The sequence below is a fragment of the Empidonax traillii genome, unplaced genomic scaffold (genome assembly GCF_003031625.1).
Source record: "Empidonax traillii isolate 1590-97213 ecotype Southwest subspecies unplaced genomic scaffold, ASM303162v1 scaffold368:size764316, whole genome shotgun sequence".
NCBI lineage: Eukaryota > Metazoa > Chordata > Aves > Passeriformes > Tyrannidae > Empidonax > Empidonax traillii.
In genome coordinates this window covers 130,794-140,477 of record NW_020955561.1, presented here as the reverse complement: position 1 = coordinate 140,477, position 9,684 = coordinate 130,794, and the positions used below count along the sequence as shown (strand labels likewise).

Sequence of the window (9,684 nt, the reverse complement as noted above, 5' to 3'; positions counted from 1 at the left end):
TAAAAAAAAAAAAAAAAAAAAAAAAAAAAAAAAAAAAAAAAAAAAAAAAAAAAAAAAAAAACAAACCCAAACCCACAAAAAATGCCCCACAAAAAACATTTCCACGATCAAGAAGGAAAAAACTCATTGCCCAGCTTGAATTCCAACACTTTTGATCAAACACCCAGCCATTTTTAACTTCATTATAACTGAATTATGGAATTCAGTGGAGTTTACATTACAGTTGAGCTGGGTCAGAATCTAAGCACAGATCTCATACTATATTGCAGACTTCACCAATCACTCTGCTCGCTTTGCAGTAATGTTTCTACTTCCAGTGTAAATTCATTCCACTCAACCATATTAAAGGTAAAGTAATATCAGGTTGTTGAAAGGAGATGCATTTCTTTAATACAGCACTTTAATTTGTGCTATTTAACAAGACATACCATGTGAAATACTAAGAAAATTATTTTAAATTGTAAACCCCACATTTATGTCCCAATCATATAGTTTGAGCACATATTTAGCTTTATACATTACAAATAATGCCAGTTGCTGGGTAGGGCTATCTAAGTCTAGTGAATCAAGTTAAAAACAGAAACAAAACAACAGCCAAAAAACCCAAAACAAACAAACAAAAGCCCAAAGAAAAACAACACAAAGACAAAATCAAGGAAGAAAAAAAAACAACAAACAAACAAAAAAAACCACAACAAAACAAAAAAAAAACCACCACAAAACATTGTACCTGAGCATCACAGCTACCAAAATATTTTACAAACCATTTTGGATCTATTCTATCTTTAGGTATCCAAACATTCAAATTTCCCACTAAGTCACTGCAGCCTTATCCCAAGTGATTATTCTCTCCAATCTTTCAAACAGCATTTAGTACAAAATGTGTCAGTTGTTTATGACCTGTATCTACTCTCATCCTACTTAAACCTGATGCTAGCATATCAGACCTGTAAATCATCAACAGCAAAAATGTTGACTAATGAAACTAGAGCAGCTGAAAACTGTTGGCATGTCAAAGAAATTATTCACATGGCACAGCAGCCTCTGCTTGTATAGCCCTGTCCTTAGAGTAAAACTCTACACCTTTCTTGAGCCTGAAGTCCTTCATTAAAATCTAAGTTCTAAATGCCACTGCCCTAAAAAACCCAAACTGTAACACCCTAGGCAGTGGATAACTAGTGAAGGAGAAAAAAGGGGCTATTATATTTAAAAACTGAAATGGTGTTCCAACTGTAGGATTATTTAAGTCCCACAAAGGAGGTAAGCCATGCATAAGGAGTCCAATAACCAGACCTGTGGTCCAAGTACTGCCATCAAGACCTAATTGCTCTTCAGATAATCCCCTTCACATGTGAGGTAAGTGGGTTTAGCTCCATTTCTCTATTTGAAAGGACAAAGGAAGCTACTATTTTACTGCTTCAAAGCACAAGCAAGGAAAGTGAAGTGGTACTACTCTAGGTCTGGTACATTTTATGCACCTCTCCATTACAGAATATATCTACATATTCAAATACAAGTTTTGGTTTAGAGGCTAAAATTTCCACTTTCATCTAAGTCTAAACCTTAGACCTGCATCATTAATCAGCTTCAGGGATTACAAACAAAACACCCAGCACACACACACAAAAAAAAAAAAAAAAAAAAAAAAAAAAAAAAAAAAAAAAAAAAAAAAAAAAAAAAAAAAAAAAAAAAAAAAAAAAAAAAAAAAAAAAAAAAAAAAAAAAAAAAAAAAAAAAAAAAAAAAAAAAAAAAAAAAAAAAAAAAAAAAAAAAAAAAGGTATCCTACTGACAGCCTCAAGATTGTACCCAGCCCATCAGCCATCAGAACAATTTATCTGGCCCAATCTTTGCTCTGAAAGTCAGGAGTTGGGGCACTGGGGCAGAGGTGGGCATCAGTCAGAATAATTGCTCTAGATGTCTGTTCACCAAAAGCTGCCAAAGGATCTCCACTTTCCTCACATCCCTATCATGTAACTTGATCTGTCCATTTGTGACTAAAAGACAAGTACTTCTTGAAATGAAATCACATATGCAGCTTGTTCACATGACAACATTTCTTGTAAACTTGTGGGGTCATATATCACTCAAGTATGGATGCTCCTACTAAGGAGAGGAGTACATGCCTACATGGCAGTGACTCTTAAGTTCCTCCAGGCTACAGGGCTTACTCAAGATGACATTTAACTGTCTTCAGGGAAGAGGAAGAAAGTTGGAGAGTTACAATCTAATTGTGACCAAGTTTGATGAAATAATTCCATCCAAAAGGTTTTTTTGAGTCTGACCTGATTTTTCCCCAAGTTTTACACTCTTTTAACAAACAACTGAGGTTGAAGCTCATGTTACCAGAGTTCAGGAGCTTGTTTTTTGAAGACTGTTTTTCAGTAGCATTCTTCATCTCCAAAATTGGGTAGGTCTTTAAAAATAAACTTCATAGGAATACAGTGCAAAGGAAATAGTGCAGAAGCACAAAAATAGATTCAGGATTCCAATAACAAACTATAAATCATTCATTTCCATCACAGATTGACTTGCAGCATCATTTCTGCTTATATTAAAGGGGTTCAGAGCATTTAGGGACAGGTTCATTCTTTCTAACTTGAAAGCATTTTAACTTGGTCTCAAAACAAGGAAATCACAGAAGACCATGGTGTAAGTAATCTCTTTTGGTTTAGATAGATTGCAGAGCTATCTTGCCATACCTGACAAAGGATGAATGAAACTGTCCAAGCCCCTTGTGAACTTAAGGCAGATGTCTACTGCTACTCCTTATTGAAACACATTAAGTTTATATCAGAAAGTCAGAGATAGCAAGAAGACAGAGTTGAAATGGGGTAGGGAGGGGGAGGAGTGTAAAAAAAGTTTGAAGAATATTATGGCTAAAACCAAATTAAGCGATAAAGGAACACTCACTGCATCTGCAGGCACTATAGGCTTGCTCCAGCCCAGTAAATTAGCTTAATGCCAGGATTTTTTCGTTGGAATTAATGCAGTTCAGACTACTTAGCTAAACTTCAAAATGTATTTAATGTTTACTGTAATCAGTATATTCAGTCACATCCATCATGTGGCTCCAAAAAAGTAAATATAATTACACAAGAGAATAACTTCGAAAAGCATATAGCCCACATTTGCTACAGTACAGATGTATTGGTTGAGGTGAAGAAATATATAATATGAATTAACATATCCAATCATTTGATCATAATGATAGGAGTTGCCTTTGATCCAAGACAACTAGAAAAGTGGTTTTGACTGAAAAGAAAACAACAACCCACCACCAAGAATTCTAATTAGCACGAGCAATATATTAACTGATTCAATATAGAAAACCCACTTTAATTCTATGGTCAGAAACTGGTCAAAGGTGTACCTCTCAGAAAAGGACTCCTAATTATGTGCAATTTATTTTACCAAGTGTTACTATTAACGTGCCTAATTTCTAATACCATCAGATAGTAAAATCTCCATGTTCTATAGCTAATCCAGTTTCATAGCCTTGCTCCCCCCGGATCCCTTTTAGGACAATACTCCCATATTACTTGAGAAAAAAAAATAAGTAAATTAAAAAATAAAGTCAAATGCATAAAACCACCCAGTGACTAACGCAGAAAACACCACCAATAAAATGAAACCCTCATTTAAAGGTATAATATTACCTTGTTTACCTTAACAGTCTCAGCTGCTCTGTAATTTTCTTGTTTTCAGGGGACTTATGCAGAGGGGACCTCAACAGCAAAACGCCAGCACAGACACCTCTATGCCATTACAAGTCCAGCAAAAGTAAAGAGCTAACAGGCATAAGAGAGGGATCTCCCCCTCCAGTCAGTAGAAGATCCAAAGCAGGTTGCAAATGGTGAGATATGCACCAGAAAGAATGGTGGGGTTTAGGAGAAGTTTCTCCAAAATGTGTACAAATGGCTAAGCATGATACACCACTGACTTGGAGCAACTCTGTCCATGAATCAAAGTTTTATTAAGCCTCCAAGATAAAAAGTTTTGTTAAGCTACCTGAGAAAACTACTATTTTTTTCCCTTTGTTTTAAATCAAATCTTATAAATAAACCTAGGATTAAACTGCTCTTATGTAATTTATTTTCCTATGAATGTAAATAAAATCTATCAACAAAAGGAGTGTTTATTAACACTCCTCAGGAGCGGCCAAGATATATACTGACCTTCATTCTACACGATCAAGAAGCTTAGTATAAGCTAATAGCACTAATACATCTATGTGCAAGGTGAATTATATGCTACTATAAACATATTTTCATTCTTGTTTCTTACTAGCAATCAGTGGAATGATAAATAAACTCTTCAGGAGCACATCTCCTTTTAAGCAGAAATGAGAACTAACAAAACACAACGAAGAGACTGAAAACAGTATCTGCAGTAGGAGAGCAAAGAAGAGGAACAAAAATGGAAGTGGGTGTACAGCAGTGGAGTAGCGATAGAAAATGGAAGGGGTGGGAAGGCAGAAATGAGAAGATGAATAGGGAAGGAGACAAATGAGATGTGAAAAGAGACAGAAGACAAAATTAACAAGAGTTAGTCAAAAACAGCACTTCTTAAATCATGGCTCAGCCAAAGGAAATTACAAAGTCAGTCTGACAGAAAGAGTAAATTACAACTGTCAATGTCTTCACTTCTTGAGTGGTGTTGCCAAGAGTCAATCATGGCTGGGAATTACTGTCCTACCACATAGTTGGTACAAGTGCTATAATGACTTTGTTAGCTATGTGTCCAATGAATAGATGCAGCAGAGAGTAAACATGTAGGAATGGAAAAAGGAAGGAAAGGGTACCACCAGTGAGCTCAACTGGAAATGATATTGAGCCTTTATTAACTGGTCCACACACTAACAGAGGTATCACACAAGTCACACTTAATCCAAAGCACTATGAAAGCAGGAAAGCATTTTGTTAAACAGAGCCCCAAAAACTTTTCAGGGATCGAGGTGAACTCCTGTGCAAAGATATATAAATTACATAAAAATTAAATCTATGGTAGACGCAAAAGTTCCATCCAGCATTCCTCAATTATTCCTGAAACTGTAACTGATAAAGAAAGCAAACTCTAGATACGCAACACATGCAATGCAAGGAGAAGTGTGATGTCTAAGTGCTCCAAGGTACAACTGCAATGCTTTAGCTTACTTTAATTCATTAAAGACATTGCATAACCACACAGCTTTTATAATGTGTAACATCTTGGTCTATATAATCAGTCCATTCAGAATCAAGGTGCAAAAGGCAACAGTTTCCTCAAGATACCTGTCATAACTGACCTTCACCAAAAGACAAACATAGAAGAGACTGCAGGGACAGAACCTCCTCCTCTCCCCTGATTTTATTCAATAAAGCAAGTAAGAATTAAATCATGTTTTACAGGGTTTTATAATTGAATATAATGCAGCATTAGCCTTCCATTAGACTGACTTACATAGCATCACTAGCTCAGAGGGAATGTGAGAGGAAGTTTAAGGTCTGCGTTTACTGGAAAGCACTACCAAAAAGACAGAAAATGTTTGTCTAAGTTGAAAACATACCGTGAGCGTCTCTTCTGTACTTCTTTTTCTTTGTACTGGAGCAACTGGAAATTCAAGAAGGGACTTTACTGTCTTCCTTTTGGCTTTTTCCATTTGAATGTTAGTAAAATAATTGACAGCAGCGAACTCAATAAGAGCAGAGAATACAAAGGCAAAGCAAACCGCGATGAACCAGTCCATGGCAGTAGCATAGGATACTTTTGGCAGTGAATGTCTTGCACTGATGCTCAGTGTCGTCATTGTCAACACTGTGGTTATTCCTTCAAAGAAATAAAGAAAAAGCACTGCTGAATCAAAGTAAAACAAAGCAAGCAGCTTCAAACAAAGAATTTTAAATCACTTGTGAGTCTTTCTGTGCTGCTTGTGAATAGTGCCATTACATCTAAGTCAAGGCAACCACCATATCCCTGAGCAGCTATGCACACAAAACAGTTAACCAGTTTTTAAAGGAGGCACAGAAAACCTTCACTTCAGCAGATCATCTACAGTTCACATGAAGAAAACATGAAAGCCTTTATTTCACTTTTTTTTTTTCATGTCAAGTTCAGTAGGCGTTTTTACAAGTTATTTTCTAAACATTTTCTAATCATTTGAACATAATTTAGGTTGTTAAATTGAGGAGCGCTCCTGCAACAAGAACATGATTTTTCCTGTAAAGGGTTCTGAATACCACCTATTATTCCGCATCTGTTCCTCTGATCCCACTTGTAATGCAGGTGTCATTAAGTCATGACAAATTATTTTGGTGCTAAGGAAAAATATTATATTAACAATTCTGTTAGTAAGAAACCATCACCCTTTTTTTTAAAGCCTTCTACTACTAGTCCACCAATAAACATTTAATTAGAATTTTATTCTTCTGAAAGAACAACTTTTTAATTAAAATGTACAGGCATGAACACTGAACTCAAAACACGACCACTTCATGGTAGTAATTCAAATTCAAACGCATGCTGCACAAAACCGGGTATGGGGTCCTTTCTTCATTTTTCATCCAAAATATCCCATATCATCCAAAAGTAAAACACCAAGCATGTCGTGAACACTATGCAAGTCCTAGCATAATAACCTCAAGGAAGATTAACTACAAGTGGAGATGTCTTTACTCTTATGAAAAGAACGTTGTAACCATTCTAATTCAAGATAGAATTCTTATTCTCAGAAGAATTCAAACTATTTAAGAACATGTTTTTCAACAGATTCCTCACATATCCCATTTGCTAAATAGTGGTATTCCATCAAGGTAATCTGATACTAAAAAGCTTCACTGCCACACAGAGAACTGGTCACAATAAAACCAGTCCTTCCTACTAAAGAAGAGGGAAGAGAAAAAAGAGTAATTGCCAGTTCATGAAAGTACAAGGGATGTATCAGAGCGAACTCGGGAAGACAAAAAACATAGATGCAAGCTCACAAAACCTTCTTCAGTGGGAAGGTGTTGAAAAACACACCACTGAAAATGTTTAAGTTTGAGGGGAAAAAAAATTTAATTATGGAAAGGGTGGGGTTTTTTTCCATCCCTGTTTAGCCCTATCCTTCCTGAGGACCTGATTGGACCTTTGTCCACTTAGAGCAAAAAGTTTGCCTGAACTGTTTCTAAAGACATTTGTTTAACAAATGCAAAAGTAGGCTGAAGTGAATTGAGTGATCGAATGTTGACGAAAAACAAGGAGGAGAGGGGAGGCCACAACAGTATTATATCTTTATCGGATTTTTCTCTATTAAATCATTCTTCAGGAGACTTGCAGCTGCCACTGCAATTGCCCCTGGACATGTGCCATAGAGATTTACAGGGTAGGGAACTAAGTCCCGGTAAAAATATTTTGTTTACATATAAACTGTAATTATCCAAAGCTAAATATTTAAAAGCTCCTGATCAGAAATGCACATAAGCCTTAATTTTTAACATAAATATAAAAACTAATGTTAAAATTAAACACTAATAATAAATTTTCACGGTTAAAACCTGTTCTAAAATTACTGCTGTTTTTCCACTCTGCCACTCTGCTTCTGTTTGAAGCTCTGACTGCATAAATCATGAATCGATGTACCGTAGTTCCTTGCGTATCCTTCATCTGTTACTTTTCACAAATTCTTACTAATCATTCAGTGTCCAATGCAATGATCTTTTAGTTAGCCTCTTCTGACAGTTCCTCTAGAAAGCTGGTACCAAAGCATGGCTTCATTCCTGTATTTTCCCTATCTCTTCTTCTCTTTGAAAAAAAACCTTTAGAAAATAGGGTCCCTGTTGGACTTGGTCTCAAAACTAGAAAGATACTTGCTGCCATACTTTAAGTTACTTGCTTTCAAAGGTATTTTAGCGACTTATCTCTAACTCAGTAGATGTCCAAACTTTATTAGTATTTTTCAGTTTCACATATGGATATAGTTACACGTATTTAATATATTGCTCTATCGTCTATGTACATTTTCAATTATCTCATTTGGTCTTTAAAAACAGATTCTATATTTCCAGTTCATGGCAATATTCCATTCAAAAAAGTATCATTATCCAACATCACTGTAAAGGTATATGAAGTGATACATTAGTGTGCCTAATGTAATGCTTGAGTTAAAAGCTAGTGGGATTATTAGGTTTACAAGTTGTTTCTCCTAAAACTAATCATTACCCTTGTCTCATTTGTGATATAAACAATGTTCTGACTCAACTTACAGGTTTGAATGGGCCATCACATATTTTTTTGTTATTTCCTATCACTCTTTCCAGCATCTATCTATCTACAGAAAGGCTTTTTGTAGAACATTCTCTTCCTGCTTTAGACTACAGTACTTTATGAAGCCAAGACATTGCTCTATAAAGGCTGATTTTTAAAATGTTTTTATCCTATTTCTTTGTTATATTTCCATTTATTTCCTATGGTTTTTCTTCCACAAAAGCTTTTCTGTTTTTTATTCTCAGAGTTCACTGTAGCATCTCATTCAAGCTGTATTTTGATGAGGGCAATTTTAATATCTTGTGTTCAAATTGCTTTTGTAATTCATTTTCATAATGGCAATGGCAGAAAGGAAAGAAGAGCACTAAACATGAAATTACAGTAACAGGATCTAAGCCTTACTCATAGTAAGATTCCACTGATGACACAGATACCTCATAACAAGATATCTGTACATCTTGCACACTCCAAATTATTTTACAAGTATCCTATAAAATGCGAGTTCAAGTACTTACACTATCGCCCACTGAAGGATAAACCTGCTCTGGATGTAGACTAAGGGCCAGACTATTACTCAGGGCCAGGTCTTCCCTAAGCAGCAAAAATCCCTAGAGCTGTACAGCCATTTGCCACAGACAACCATGCCACCCTTCAGGTTATATATTCCAAGTTTCTCTTCAGGTTCCAAGGATTCACGCAGCAACATTCTTTATCGATAGCAAAAGCTGTTCTGAATTTTACACTATTCCCTTGTTTCTGTGCTAGTATGGAGGCACTATACCCCATGACATTGAAAAGGTTTATTCTAGTGAAAGTCATTAAAAGAAGAATTACGAGAAAAAATTTAAAAAAAAAAAAAAAAAAAAAAAAAAAAAAAAAAAAAAAAAAAAAAAAAAAAAAAAAAAAAAAAAAAAAAAAAAAAAAAAAAAAAAAAAAAAAAAAAAAAAAAAAAAAAAAAAAAAAAAAAAAAAGGAAATAATTACCAAAAACAGTTCTAGCTGGAACGGATTCCTTATTTATCCAAAATGAAACTTGAGAGAGGATCACAGTCATAATGCATGGGATATAGGTTTGAATCATGAAATAACCCATTTTCCGTCTGAGGTGGAAATAAACTGTCATAACAATATATTCACCTAAAAAAAAAAAAAGAAAAATATTTTTCTGACTGTGTATTAAATTTGTGTTGCAGAGTAACTATTTCAGACTCTCAGTTAGGATTGTTTAAGATGATGCTATTCATATTACTTAACATGTACAGAAAGAGATGGTCTTTCTAAAAAGAATGAAACTTTTAAACAAAAAAATCCTAGAAATGATAAGTCATTACAGTTCCATTTAAAAGCTGACATCAAAAATACTGTAAGTGTACAGGTAATACTGGATTTAATTTTACAGTATAAGCATGACTTCTAAAAACCTTCTGGCAGCTATTGAAGAGAATCCCAAGACACAAGTTACCTA

The 9,684-nt window shown here is 34.9% G+C and overlaps 1 protein-coding gene across 6 annotated transcripts in view; it reads right to left on the bottom strand.

Annotated features, from left to right (window-relative positions):
* Positions 1–9,684, bottom strand: part of LOC114061883 (gamma-aminobutyric acid receptor subunit alpha-4) — a 40,329-nt gene that overhangs the window by 15,009 nt on the left and 15,636 nt on the right. For all 6 annotated transcript variants that reach the window (XM_027892785.1, XM_027892780.1, XM_027892783.1 and 3 more), the window contains 2 exons: positions 9,204–9,356; positions 5,546–5,805 (listed from right to left, as the gene is read on the bottom strand). In XM_027892785.1, coding sequence (XP_027748586.1) covers positions 5,546–5,805; positions 9,204–9,356 — 413 coding nt within the window. The remainder of the gene's footprint in view (positions 1–5,545; positions 5,806–9,203; positions 9,357–9,684) is intronic.